Source organism: Electrona antarctica, assembly GCF_951216825.1.
Source record: "Electrona antarctica genome assembly, chromosome: 11".
Lineage (NCBI taxonomy): Eukaryota > Metazoa > Chordata > Actinopteri > Myctophiformes > Myctophidae > Electrona > Electrona antarctica.
Window position 1 is genome coordinate 16,591,036 of NC_136792.1, and position 15,816 is coordinate 16,606,851.

General features: G+C 43.1%; 1 protein-coding gene across 1 annotated transcript in view; it reads right to left on the reverse strand.

The window, feature by feature from the left end:
- The window catches only part of cadm1b (cell adhesion molecule 1b), a gene marked incomplete at both ends in the record, with an annotated part of 170,674 nt that extends 164,153 nt beyond the window's left edge, over positions 1-6,521 (reverse strand). The window contains one exon of the mRNA XM_079515085.1: positions 6,446-6,521. Within this exon, the coding sequence (XP_079371211.1) occupies positions 6,446-6,521 (76 nt within the window). The remainder of the gene's footprint in view (positions 1-6,445) is intronic.
- Positions 6,522-15,816: the final 9,295 nt, after the last annotated feature.

Sequence of the window (15,816 nt, forward strand, 5' to 3'; positions counted from 1 at the left end):
TGTCTGTCTGTCTGTCTGTCTGTCTGTCTGTCTGTCAGGAGAGAGCAACAGTGAATGCACACTCAGACATGCTAATGCTAATCAATTACATGCTTTGACATAATACTATGTTCCTACCATATTACAGCATGTACTTCCATCAGACAACAGGAACTACCATGTAACTAGTAACTACCATGTTAGAGCACTAACTACTATGTCATAAAATGTGTACTATGATGTAGTGCAGGGGTTCTCAACCTGGGTCAAGACCCCTCGGGGGGGTCACAAAAGTATTTTGGAAGGGCTCATATATTCATATTGTTGCTACTACAGCATGCCAACAGGAGGGCAGTATATGGAATGTGATTTTAAGCAAATGTGACAATACAGTATGGTATCTATATGTATTTACCAACCTAGTTGCATGAAGGGCAAATCCCTTAACATTGATACAAAGTTATTGATCAATAGGGGCTTGTTAAGAGAAATGATTAGAGATTCTGTCACGATTGGGAAACTGAGGGCCCTCAGGTTGTAGGTTCTGGGCTGAAACTGAGTGATTTGCTCATAATGGCTGAGGTTGCTCTCAGTAGCTGAATGGATTAACTACAATTTCTTACTGTAGCAATATGGAAGAATATTACAAATATATATATTTAGTATTAATATTCTAGAATGTTATGATACTTGTCGTTGACACAATCTGTGCTGTGAAGTTGGCCTATGTCTTCGTCTAGAAGGTGCCGTGTTGCGGCAGCTCTGCAACATTCATTAATGATGGCTTATGATTGCTCCATCAGCCATGCTAATGTGCACTCTATGCCCCTTCTCAAAACAAAAACCAATGTATTTCCACTTTTTCTCATCGTGGACTTGATTGTCATAACCCAGGCAACGTGGCTAATAGAGTGAGGTCTCTCAGATCTAGGGAACGGAGAGAACAATGCCAAATTCATAACAGGGAGACAGCAGCTCTCCTCCTCATTAACACAACACTGCCATGAATGGAGGCTTCTGTCCTCACGATTATAAAAGAGGCTGTCATCAGTCTATCGCTACTAATTGACTGCTACATTTTAACACAGCAATTTTTGTCATGTATTTTGTCATTCAATGTTATTTCAGAAGAAAACTTGTTGCTCCATGAATGATAATGTACTATTTCAACAATAGCTCTCATTTAACCTTGACATAACAACTTATTTCATTTGAAAGCCACTCTGTGGACAGAGACCTTGCACTTTCTGTAGGTGGGGCTTCTAAGAGAGATTGGGGTCTTTCAAATGAAAAGAATTGAAGGCCAGTGATAGAAAAGATCTCTCTATGCCTCCTCCAGCATCGCTCTCTACAAACTCTATAATAATAGTGTTGCTCTCTATAACCAATATACAATGTCAGTCAGCCTTAAACTTTGCTGGCTTAGAAGACCAAATACAATGTAAATAAATAAAATGTCCTATTTATTTGCAGTCCTAAAATGACTACCGCAAGGTCCTTGTGTGCTCAAATATTTTTCATGGCGTTTCTGGTTTCTCTGTGAAAAAGTGGGAAAGTTTCACAAAACATGTGAACAAAGATCCACACATCTACATAACCATGGACTGAAGATATGTGCATCTGTGTCGCACGCACGCACGCACGCACGCACGCACGCACGCACGCACGCACGCACGCACGCACGCACTAGACTACACTGTAAAACCCTCGTGTTAAAGGTGTTGTGATATTCCCATAACAATCATTGCGATATATCGTCTTACTAATTTGGTAATTATAATTTATACATTTATAAATACTAGTCCTTACCCGTTCTGAATATATGAACAGCAAATGATGTTCGCCAGATCGGGCAGTAGAGAGTACTCTCTACTTCCCCATCTGGCGGAGTCAGGTTAATATAAGGAAGTGTAGGCTACAGACAGACTGTATGTTTGCATATATGTGAAATTTGTCCTGTGCAAAACCCAACCTATTACTACTATAGGAGCAGTGAGTGGTACAGTAGTCAGGAAGCACTCTGTATCTCCTTATTGTCTCCACCAGGCCGAACGCATGGCGGGGAGAGTATGTTTTGCACGTCCGTGTGTCTGTCCGTCAGTGCAGCTAATCTCTAGCACCGTTGGCCCGGTCGATGCCAGACTATGCACACACACTCCCTGTCCCGGGATGCCAACGACAAACCTCTGCTCCAATCTTTCCACAATGGCCTGTTATAGCGCCACCATGAGGCAGATTTTTGCAAAACACATTTCTTTATATTACTCGTACACACTGTATTCAATATTCATACATCACGCAAATCGGTATACACCATCTCTATGGTCATGTGATCAACACGGACCTGTCCGCTTCCCCATATTCCATCCCCATTGGCTAAGATTGCCTTCCAAAGTTTGCAAGATTGGTCCGTTTAGAACAAAATGCCTCAAATCATGAACGCAGAATGCAATTTGAGGGTAATTTGTCATACACATTCCCACTAGGCAGAGGAAGAAATGCCCTTTGAAAATGATTTCTCATATTCCATCCTGATTGGCTACGATTGGCTTTCAACGTTTTCAGGAGTGGCCGCAAATCATGAACACAGCGTCAGTGAAACTGCGCATATTCCCACTAGGCTGAGGAAGAAGTGCCACTTGACATTTTTCCAAAAATGCTCTTATCCATGGTGGAGACCTGTGCCCTGAAGGGCACTTTTTCTAGTTTCTCCTACTACTTGCATGGTCTTTACTCAGGCAGCAGTTAGAGGCGAAATGTCTTGCTCAGGGACACATTCGACACATAGACTGGGCCGGTACATGAACCGGGGTCCTTCTGTTTCCCAGGCAGCCTCTCTACCTACTCAACTATGGCCACCCACACCAATAACAGGGTCTCCCTGTGTCTCCAGCTCTCTAAACAGAACATACATTTTCAGATTGGGGTACCAATTTCCTTGAATCAGGAGAGAGAACTCAAACAGGATACATGATAAACAAGTGAAATTGGAAGTGATGGAACAAAAACAATTGCAGACAAAATTGGAATTGGAACACTGTGATAAATGAAGCTGATAAATGTGGTCTCTGCTGGAGAGACGGGGACACCCCTGTTACTACAAAAAAAACACCCCTGTTACAAACAAAAAAAACATGACTAATGTTTACTATCAGAATATAGAGCTTTAAAGGTACATTCAGTGATTTCACTTAATTCAACTATCACTTATTTTTTCTTATTTTTTGGATAATCCTCCCTACTATAAAGTGTGCTGACCATATAAGGAGTTCCTCCCTGTCCCCAGTGAGCCCCTGGGGTCAAAAAACCCTAGTTTCGCTTTGGGCTTTGGGTGGCAAAGCTTTCATCCAATCAGGGTGAGAGGTGCCTTCCTCCAATCATGATCGAGTGTGGCTGGCATTGGTGCGCGTGCTGTTGGTCTGTTGTACTTCCCCCACTGTAGAGCGTGTGCATGTGCACATCTTGTTACCGGGTGGACCGGGTTTTTTTCCAAATCACCCAAATCACTGAATGCTCCTTTAACTTTATATTATAAAAAAATTAACCAAATAATATCACTAACAGCCCCTTTAATGTGCTTTGTGCAGACTCTGACATGTAGCCCCAGATGGGAACCCATTCAGTAAAATAACAATAAAATAAAATAAAAATCTCAATGGGTCATTTCCTTACATGCATTCGGGTGTATTGAAAAGAAATGCCAGTTTTCCGTCAGCCCTTCCATAACTGGGAGATTAGCTGCCACCACATAAAGTAGTACCATACATTATCTAGCAATTATGGTGAGGCCTATTAAACTGCAGTTTAATGTAAACTTAATGAGCAATAATTTCAATTTCTTTAAATGGAAGAGAATATTATTGTTACAAATGACACTATGGTGAACACCACGTATAGGCAATGAAACACTTCACAACTGCATCAGTGGGTCATTAAATAAGAGCTTTAAATCCAACTTGAAACAGAACAATTCTATAAAGATGTAGGGAAGAGATGTTCAGTTTGCAGTAGAGTAGCACCATTTATATATTTATGGTACCCTGGCCCTCATTACAGCAGAATCTTCTGCATTCAGCACCACCAGATATGAAGGAGTGAGTGAGTGTACACATACACAGTAACCCTCAATAGGCACCTCTGGCAAAGAGACCGGATTAAAAACACATGATGATCTCTTAGCAATCAAATAACCTAACTGTTTCAAAGCTCAACACAATAATGAGCAGTAAGCACCTCACCAGTCATCATCAGCTAATACTGTCACGTACTGACTGTCAACCACAAACACCGTAACAAGTGTGTTTTTCTTTGAGCATCAGTCTTTCAGCAGTGTCTTACCGCTTCATGGCAGGTTGTATTGATCCGCATCACCATCACTCACTCCTGATGAATGAGTTTGAAGAGACAGTAAGCAGCATTATGCAACCTCCTGAAATCCTACCATCAGATCACAGCTCGTATGTTTTAACATGCCTTGCCACAAGAGAGAGGACAGAAATACAGCTGTATTATTATACACAGCCCATCACTTTGGCAGACAATGCGTTGCGCATGCTGAATGTTGCACAAGAATGAGCCGACATGCACGTGTCTTTTCTTGAAATGTTCAATAAATCCTATCTTTTCTTCGTGTCTCTCTCCTCATCTCTTTCATCCTCATTTATTTGGTGACACATGGTATTGTACAACAGATCCTGTGCAGAAAGGTCATTTTATTGTAGGTTCTTCTTTCATCACAGCACTGAAACAAAGTTAATTGTGTCAGGATTGACAACAATAACAAGCAACAAAACAATATGGGGGAGTTGCCAACGAGTGGTTTGTCAGTTATTTCTAGAACTATATAGCCCTGCTCCCAATGGCAACACATGAAAGATCTGCAGTCAGACCATGCCATTCTTGGCTTGAAATTGCACCTGCCGACACTGCATCAGCCTTGAAGTGCTGCATTCTGTATATTGTACAGTAGTAAGCTATATTGTGCAGTCCTGAAGGCGTTTTATTTGAGTGAGAGCTTAATTAAATTAATGGTGACAGGGATAAGCTAGAGAAAATGTCATTCATCTGCTTTTCAACAAAACCATCAATTCAACAACTGAGAAACTGAGAAACGAATCCTTGTATGCAGTGAGCCATACAAAATCAATTCCAATGTCTGAAACGTGTTTTAAGTGTAGACCGCACAGGCTCTAACATGCGCGCGCCAAGGCGCACGCAATCACAAGGCGCACGCAATCACAACAAGCGCGCGCGCGTGCCAGACAGATGCACACATTATTTATGCAGACCTGTTGATAGGCTATGCAGATGAAATTGGCTGGGCCATAGCTACGCAAATAAATAAATAATCAAACAGAAAAGTAAATCGTGTCGAATTTCCAATGCCAGTCTTAAACGTGCTATAAAACAACTGTTGCAAGTATTCTTATTTTTTAAACTGGAGAATCCCGAGGAGCATCACAGAGCCGAATTTAACGCGAGTGCTGACTGACATTTTAGCAGCTTCTGCCTGGTGTTTCGTTATTGTCAGTTTTCATCTAAAACATTATGGAGCATGCAACTATACTATTCACTGTACAGTCAAAAGACAGGATTGTCGGACTATGAAATGCATACATCGGCCACGACGTTATTGCCACCGGTTCTGCGGTTCATGGCAGTTGTTACAGTAGTATAGCAAGCCCTTTCGTCCAGTCAGTCCGAATCAACACAAGCTTATATAGGCTACTGACAACAGAAGTGAAGACTGCGGGTTGTAGGCTACACTGGCATTAGATGCTGCAGTTCTGGGGCTAATTCCGCTCACCGCGGGCAGAGGACACTGTGTGAGACCATAGCTGCATTGCGTGTTTTTCTACAGCGCACCTGAAGTGCAGTCAGTCAGACTTCAGAGATTTGTCTACCGATCGAATTGTAACTGTAAACCATGAGATAGGAGCCCTCAAGCGAAATCCGTGTAACATCATAAACCGGTTCCAAAGAGCTTATTTAGCTTTTGCATGTTGGACACAAACAACACCTCAACCGCCAAATGTATCCAACGGTCTGCATGCCGTCGATTTATCCATACTATTAGGCTACTTGCAACACTTTGTTACTTGTGCAAATGTGCTGCACTCTCTGCCTAGTTTACGCTACTTTTTATAGCAGTTCTATGTCCGTCATTTATTGCATTAAGATCGTTCGCCCTTCCAGGCTTCCACGGTACCGATACCGATACCAAAACGGCAGTATAGCTACAAGTGCCCTAACTATCTAGCCAATACAATACTATGGAGTAATAACATACTACAGATATGTTTAAGTAAGGCAGGCATATATAGCCTATCAGAGCCAAGAAAGTGATGCTGTGATTTGAGAGAAGCTGGTGCGCATCCCGCGCGCAAACGCTCCACAACTTCTCCTTGGTCCTGTTTTGGAGCTTTTGCTGTTGATATAGCAACTATATGCACAACAAAACACTTACCTTTCAGAAGAAACGCCGCTGAAATCACGAAAACAGACATATAAATAGTGAGAGATCCGCTCCCCGTGATCGCCATGTTGGACACCTGCTTGAGACTGGCGGCGCTAAATCACCTAGAGATGGCCATGGGATGAAAATGTAGAGAGGCGGAGGGAGGGCTCAATAGGGAACCTTTCGATCATATTAGACTGTGTCGTTTTACAGTGACTGAGTGACATCTAGGCCTATAATCCATTTTCTAGCCTAGTCTGAAGGTAAGTTTAAGAAACAGGATGTTCTCAAATCAATTATTTGTACATTATTTAGGCCTATTTTATTTTATTTTATTTTGTACTTAGTTAGCCTACTGCCTATACCTATAATAGCCTACAGTAAATTACCAAATCTGACTGTGGCTATTAGCATATATAGCCTATATGTGGCCATACTTAACAAATAATACTATTAATAATAATAATAATAATAATAATAATAATAATAATAATGACCTATATATATGCAACAGCCATTCATTCATTCATTGTGGTTGACCACACCTTATTTTTGTGTTGTTTTGTTATCCTATATGTATGAAAGGTTAAAAAGAAGAAGTGAAGTTTGTCAGAAACAATATGCTATAAAAGCTGTAAAACGATTGTAATGTTTACAGCGCCCTCTAATCATGGAATGAGGCACGACAGTGCAATTCAGTTAGTGTTGATATAGGATAGCCAACTTCTCGTCTCAACACCATTCAGACTATATACTTTAATGTGTTGAAACTTTGACTATAGTCTGGACAAGATCAGCAATTTCTCTTCGTGTTCCTGTAAGCGTAGTCTATACCTGATCTCCAACTGGTAAAGGCAGTAGGTCTACTATCTGAAATAGCCAGTGTCACAATTAAGTGTGCACACTTAAATCTACTTTCCTTTCTATGTGTCAAAGCAGCACTGCTGCTAATGGCACAATCTATTTTCTGAGAATTCATGTCAGTCCTCATCAGTAGATAGCATTTATAGGAGTTCACTAAAATGGTGCAGCTATTCCTAAATCCTATAACACTACAGCTTGAATTCCACACATCACATTTGTTTCTGACGTTATTACCTGTGGCAGTTCTCCAGTTCTGCCTGCCACTTATGCAGTGTCTCCACAAACACAACCAGTCAGGTTACTTTAATTGTGCAGTGTCAAATTTGACGACTTCTGGAAGAAACCCAAATTGATAGCCAATATTCTGTTATATTCCCCACTTCATTGCTTTTCCACATGGGTTGTAGCTACTTGAAGTGTAGCCTACAAGTCGCAGCACTTAAGGTATAGACTATTTCAACAATTACTGTTGATACCCTATCTTAACTATCTTAACTTTTGTTGTTTGCTCTCCTTCAATTTTGCTGTGTCGGTGTTTCACTGCATGGCATTTTCTTTGCTCATGAGAATAGTAGGGTTCCTTGGTCTCTCCGAGAAGACGAGCCCATCATTTATGTGTCCCCAAGCAGGATGAATAATGGATGGGAATATCAGATGACTGAACTGTTTCATGTGAATTCTCTGTAGTAATGGCCAACCATAGCTCCATGTGTATATGAGCAAGATATATATAGGCAGATGAGGCGCCAAATACAGGTGACAACCATCAACAGAAAGTGAGTAAATATACTTGATTTAGTGAGAAAACTAGTGAAACTAATAGAATAAACGAATTTCATCAGGCTTCTCATGCTATACTTGATTAGAACTGCAAATTAAGACCCCCCCCCCCTATGAAATCAATCAAATTAACGGAAATTGAATTATTTTAGGTGGTAATCTATTAGGCAATCCACTCACCATGATTATGTATTCCTCTTCCTCCTTCCTCCTTTCCTCCTGGAATAATAATAATGGCTGCATGGGTTTCAATGATGACGTAATAAAGATATGTTTCAGTGTCGGGTGGATTAAAGGAAATGCCTCTATGTATATATGTACACTTGTACAGTATATGTAATGTGTAAGTTGATTAGCAGTATACTGTGGTTACTTGGGTTGTTTGATGCGTATGTCCCGTAGCAGCATATGACATGTTGAAGATATGTACCAATGCCAGGGTATAACTGTCTCTCGATGGTGACGTAATAATGATATGTTTCCGTGTCGAGTGGATTAAAGGTAATGCCCCTATGTATACATGTATGTTATCTGACACGAATGCCATATCAAGCACAAATTAATCATTACATCATACGCTGCCACGGGACATACGCATCGGAGCACCGGACAAAAAACATTACTTGCACGCTCTGCTTGCGCAAGTAAATAGTTCAACTAGCCGATCTACATCGAGACATTGTGAGCTTGTAGATCGGCTATTTGAACTATTTTAAAATAGTAAAAAATGGCAAATTAGTTTAGGGATAAGGGTTAAGGGGTGGCGCAAGATATAGCCCCATATATCTACAAAATGGTCTGGGAACGCCTCAGGGGCCCCCAGAATGAAGTTGCTAATGTGAGAGTCTGGAGCTCACTGGTGGAGCTGTTGCCCCCGTGACCCAACTATGGATAAGCGGTTGAAAATGGATGATGGATGGAGAACACTATTTTCTAATCTACACTACACTATTTTGATGGAACCCACTATTTGGGGGGAACTGGCCACTATTTGGGGGAGAACTGCATGGGCATATTTGAGGGAGAACTGCATGGGCACTATTCTGGGAGAGCTGTGGCATGTTTTACATTATAAAACCCATTTCTATTCACTCATTAACAATGGAGGCATTGTTGTAGCTTAATCAGTTAATAATAATAATGTACAGACTTTTTTTGGCATGGTGCTAGAGCTCGACGGTCAAGCTTTTAGTCAGTGTAATAATAACAGACAGACGGATGGACAGGCATGATTTGCACATTTTCTCAGCTCAAAATACACCTTTGGTCAAATAATGTATGTTTGATGTAGTTAATTCTTTACTAACCAAACTTGAGCAAAATAAGTAATCAAAAATGAGTTTGTTTCCATAATAGGTATTTATTACCTACTGCTAACTACTGCTAAACTGGGTCATTCACACAAGACTGGTGGGGCAGTTATCCAAATTCAGTCGAGTGCCTCACCACTCAATTTTGAGTGGCCTATACCAACATCAATGCTTCTTTGTAGGAAAAAGGTGCTTTTGGACAATACAATATGCAGATTCAAGATTCAAAGACTTTCTCATGCTCATGAGCAGTGAAGTGCATAATATTAACATTCTGCGTTGCTGTTCTCATCACACAAACAACAGTTAGAGAAAATATAGTCATAGATAGGCCTACAATAATAATAGTATTCTATAGGGTCCATGTGATTAAAATGCCCAATTCTGTCCACTTGATAAGCCCAGTTTACCCGTGCCCACTTCATAAAATTGCCCGGTTATCAGCTGTTCCCAGTGACCACCCTATATTAAATTGCCTACCGTATAATGCCTAGGTGGTGTGTGGGGCCCCTGCCACTATGACTCAGACATAACCATATAGCGTTCATTATGACTCGGACATAACCATAATAGACTCTAGAGTTCACTAAGACTCATGTAAATATGGTCTGCACTGGTCTGATGGTACCTGAGCGTGACCTGAGCGTGCTTCTCTACCCTCTAAGTGAAATATTGCTCCTTTTTATCTTGTCTATTGTACTCTCTCTGGAAAAATATTGAGTATTGTGCTCTGCCTATTTGACCACATTGACCCATTTTGGAGCTCAAGAGTGGAAATGACCCATTTCCACCTTTTTGTCTTCCAGTGATCCACAAAATCAAATATTCTTCACCAGGTCTTTAATTTTTAACCTGTTCTGGGTGTAGAAATTTCTTCCCTGGAGTCAGCGATTCTAAGGCTGAAAGAATAATGATGTACAGTATATGGATTTCCAGATGGATATTATCAAATTTCAAACATATAATTGTTGATGCAGCCTTACTTACAAGCCTTACTCTAAAATAAAGGAAAACAAGCATGGCCTATAGCAGGGGTGGGCAACTTTGAAGATGGAGAGGGCCACTATACTTCCAAACTCACTCCAGAGGGCCACATTGCATATATAATGTCTTATCAAAACTAGCAGATCTACAAGCTCAAAACGCGTCGCATTGAGCTTGTAGATCTGCTAGTTTTGCTATATTTGAATTGAAATCCTGAAAAGTAACATGTTTATTTAATTTCAAATGCATTTAGTTAGGTTATTTATGTTAACTTTATGAACATAAAAAAAACTATAGCATTCTAATACTAGTACAAGTAATTCAAGTGGGTCATGTTTGGAATTGTAACAGCTGAAATCAATAATATATCAGTATTGTGATATTAACCTGCGGGCCGCATTAAGTGAAGGTGGGGGCCGCATGTGGCCCGCGGGCCGCCAATTGCCCATGTATGGCCTATAGAGATCAAGGCAGCACTGTGTATGCCTTGATCCCGCCTCTAGCTGCCGCTGATTGGTGGCCGGAGTATCAAGTCTGCCTGATAGTTCCCAGATGGGAGCAGGAGGGGGGAACCCAGTGTACTCTCTGCTGCCCCATCTGGCGGAGTCAGGTTAAGGTTTAGGGCCCGGCCAATTAGAAGAGGGCAGGTTTTTGGGCCCGGCCAATCAGAAAAGGGCAGGTTTTTGGGCCCAGCCAATGAGAAGAGGGCAGGTTTTTGGGCCCGGCCAATCAGAAAAGGGCAGGTTTTTGGGCCCAGCCAATGAGAAGAGGGCAGGTTTTTGGGCCCGGCCAATCAGAAGAGGGCAGGTTCAGGGCACAGCCAATCAAAAGAGGGCAGGTTTAGGGCCCGGCCAACAGAAGAGGGTAGGTTTTTGGGCCCAGCCAATCAGCAGAGGGCAGGTTTTTGGGCCCGGCCAATCAGCAGAGGATATATGGCATGGGTATGTACGCCCAGCAGAAAAAAAGTTAAATGGAAAATAAAACTTCAAATGCATTTATCTCTGAACTAATCATATAGAAACAGTACAAAACTGAAAATGCAGGCTGTTTAAGATTGCTTCCAACACAAAAACTAAACATTTTATCAAGTCAAGTCAAGCTTTCTCTGAAGGCATTTCGTTGTTGCACATTCACAACAGAGAATTTTCAATAAATCATTCAAAAAGTGCAATCTGCCATAGCAGAAACTAGCAACTAAAGTGATTGGATCCGAATCTGTCAATTGCATGCAAAACAAAATATGTTGACTATCTGTTAAAATGTCCATGCGGACTCTGCTATGTTGCCAAAACAAAGAGAGAGAGTTAAGACAAGAATAGATGAACACAAATCCATTAGAAATAGGGCTGACAAATCCCCTGTGGCGAGACACTTTAAATCAGCAGGGCATGAGGTGTGTTCTTTGAGATTCCAAGGCATCGAGGTTGGTACAACCTTTAGAGAGGCCGTATAGTAAAGCTTCTCCTACAAAGAGAAGCTTGTTGGATACACAACCTACAGATGGAACACACCAAAGGGTTAAACAAGGAACTGCTATTGGGCTGTTTTTTGAGTGGTGCAAACCACTCCAACAACCAGCTTTGTTTGTATCCGTGTTTGTGTGTACCTGTACGTGGGGCCCAAAAGAATGAGCATGGTTACTATGGTCACTGACATTACGTCAGACCACAGCTGATCAGGCTATATAAGACCTTGCACCACTCAGTTCACACAGGTGTGATTTTTTTATAGACTAATTATGAATAATTATAATTAAAATGTAGTTTGGAGTTAAGAGTCTGCTGTTGTGTATTCAGAGTGTTGCAAGTTTACCACTTGGTGTATTTATTTGTGTTATTTGGGTTATTGTTGTTACTGCATTCCTGCTTATGACAGTATATGTTAAAGGTATATATTCAGTGATTTCACTTAATTCAAATTAACAACGGATGCAGCTTGTCGCCGGGCCCATCAGCTTGCAAGCTGTCTAGGCCTTGAACAGATTGTGGTTACTCCAACCAGAGGTGACCAAATTCTAGACCTCATCATGACTGACCTTCCAGCTGTTGCCACTACATCTGCCAACCTGGGAACTTCTGACCATAATCCAGTCCTAGTAAGACTTAACCTGCCCGCATACAGAGACAAGCCGCAGTGACGGCTCCAGAAAATTGTGACTGGGGGTGCTTTGGGGGGGGGGGGGGGGGGGCTATTTAGAGGGGGGGCTAAACAATCTTGGTTTACATAGAAGTCAGTCAATTGGGCTTGTTTTGAGGGGGAGCTTAGGGGGGGGCTAAGCCTCCACCAGAGGGGGCTAAAGCCCCCCCTTGCCCCCCCCTGGAGCCTTCCCTGCAAGTGTGGCAGTATGACAAAGCCAACTACTGGGGAATGCGAGGCTTCATCTCACGCATCGACTGGCGGAAGGTTTTCTCTGAGGAAGATCCTGAGAACATAATGTGTCCAGATCACAGAGATCATCCAGACCGCCATGGCACAATTCATCCCCAGTAAAACTGTCATCAAGAAGCCAGGAGATAATCCATGGTTTGATGAGAAGTGCAGTAAACTGCAAGAAAGAAGCGGCGTCTCTTCCGACAGCTGAAAAACAACAACAACCCAACCAACAAGCAGAAGTTTGCAGAGGCCAGACACACATTCAACCAGGCTGAGAAGCAAGCAAAAAGGAACCATAACGCCAAACTCACAAAGGAACTCACGGACAATACTCTCTCCGGCAAGAGATGGTAGAAGCTTGTTAACTCCCTTAGCGAGCTGCTATCTCTGACATACCTGTCATCATACACAATGACACAGCCCACATTACAGCCCGAGAAAAGGCAGAAGTGTTCTGCACGGCTTTTGCTCAAAAATGCCATCTCCAAGATGCATCTGCGCTGGCACCCCACATCAAACAATCTTCTTCCTGCACAATAATTGGAAACATCACATTCAAGCCAAAGGACATCAAAAGGCTCTTGAAAGGCCTCAAACCAGACAAAGCCTCGGGACCAGATCAAATCCCCACCAGAGTCCTTAAGGAATGTAGTGCCGAGCTTTGAATCTTCCCAAGCCAATGGAAGATGGCCTCTGTTACACCAATGCACAAGAAAGACTCCAAAGCTGACCCGTCCAAATACCGCCCCATATCCCTGCTTTCAGTCATCAGCAAGGTTATGGAAGCAGTTGTGAACCAACAGCTACAGAGGTTTATGAACAACAGAGGTTTAGGAACAACCTCATATCGCACAGACAGTTTGTATTCAGACCAGGACACAGTACTGCTGACCTCCTGAACATCTTAGGCCAGACGTGGAACAACTACCTGGACAAGAGTGAGGAAGTCTGTGTCATAGCCCTGGACATACAGGGGGCATTCTATAAGGTGTGGCATCACGGTCAGGAAAGCTGCTCCAATGGCTCCAAAGCTACCTATCGAACAGATCCATCAGAGTTGTCCTGTCAGACCAGGCCTCAGAACCTTGTTCCATCAATGCCTCAGTACCACAGGGTTCAATCCTTGGTCCCTTCCTATTCTCCATCTTCATCGATGACCTGGTTGAATTGTGTGAGGATGAACTGTACATGTACGCCATAGAGTATATAAAAGGATAGAGACTGAACTGGCGCGAAGCTCCGCCCCCCCAGCTATTCATGTCAGTGGAAGTTGCTCAGTGGCGTTTTGAAGCACCCGGAAGACTGCCGGAAGTACCTCCTCCGGACCTCAAATTGAGGTCCGGGGTGACGTAGGGAGTGATGGTCCTACATGTTAAAGCCCAGCTGCACAGGGTTTCCCGGTCATGAATACACAGGTCCGCCTGTAGTCCCTCCTCCTACCACTAGGGCCCAGAGCTTCAACGTTGAATAGCCTCACTGGCCCCTTGATGTACGCCGACGACTCAACCCTTTATGCACGCCTAAGATCTCCAGCACATAGGGCTGAAGTGAAGGCTAGCCTGAACCGGGATCTCCAACAAATATCCATCTGGGGAGATCGATGGAAGACCACCTTTGAACCATCGAAGTGCAAGTTCATGACAATCTCACGAAAGAAGATCCATCACAACTGGACCTGCAATTCAATGGGCACCGGCTGACCTCCACAAATGAGCTTGACGTCGTGGGTGTCAAAATAGACCCCAAGCTGTCCTGGTCGAAACACCTGACCAGATCAGGTCAGAAGTTGGCAGCACTGAGGAGAGTGGCCAGTAAACTCACCACAGAGAGCCGAGCTACGGTCTACAAGCTACAGGTCCGCAGTGTTATGGAGTACGCCTCACTCACTTGGATGAGTGCCCCACCAACACATCTTGGTCTGCTGGCCAACACTCCATCGACAGCCTTAGCCACAGAAGACACGTTGCCGCCGCTACAGTCCTGTACAAAATCACAGACAATGGAACAGCCTACCAGAGCATGTAATGGACTCCATCACAGACAATGGAACAGCCTGCCAGAGCATGTAGTGGACTCCATCACAGACAATGGAACAGCCTACCAGAGCATGTAGTGGACTCCATCACAGACAATGGAACAGCCTGCCAGAGCATGTAGTGGACTCCATCACAGACAATGGAACAGCCTACCAGAGCATGTAGTGGACTCCATCACAGACAATGGAACAGCCTGCCAGAGCATGTAGTGGACTCCATCACAGACAATGGAACAGCCTACCAGAGCATGTAATGGACTCCATCACAGACAATGGAACAGCCTGCCAGAGCATGTAGTGGACTCCATCACAGACAATGGAACAGCCTGCCAGAGGATGTAGTGGACTCCATCACAGACAATGGAACAGCCTGCCAGAGCATGTAGTGGACTCCATCACAGACAATGGAACAGCCTACCAGAGCATGTAGTGGACTCCATCACAGACAATGGAACAGCCTACCAGAGCATGTAGTGGACTCCATCACAGACAATGGAACAGCCTGCCAGAGCATGTAGTGGACTCCATCACAGACAATGGTCTTTAAGCCTTTAAACACAGAGTTCATAGACATCTCCTGACCACCCCTCACACTGACTGTTGAGCTGCAGTGAACGATTTGATTGGCCAATGGATATGTTATGTATCTTATCTTACTTGGCTATTGTTCACAATTGCATTAAAAAAAGAAAAAAATATCACTTCTTTTTTTGTTTTGTTGTGATAACCCTCCCTACTATAGTGTGCTGACCATATAAGGAGTTCCTCCCTGTCCCCAGTTAACCCCTGGGGGGTCAAAAAACCTTTCGTTTTTGGCTAGGTGGCCCAGCCTTCATCCAATCAGGATAGAGAGGGGCCTTCCGCCAATCATGATCGAGTGGGGGCGGGCCTTGGTGTGTGTGCTGTTGGCCTGTTGCGTCCCCCCACTGTAGTGCGTGCATGTGCACATCTTGTTACCGGGGGGGACCGGGGGGTTTTCCAAATCACCCAAATCACTGAATGCTCCTTTAAGGGAATGCATACTTACATAAACT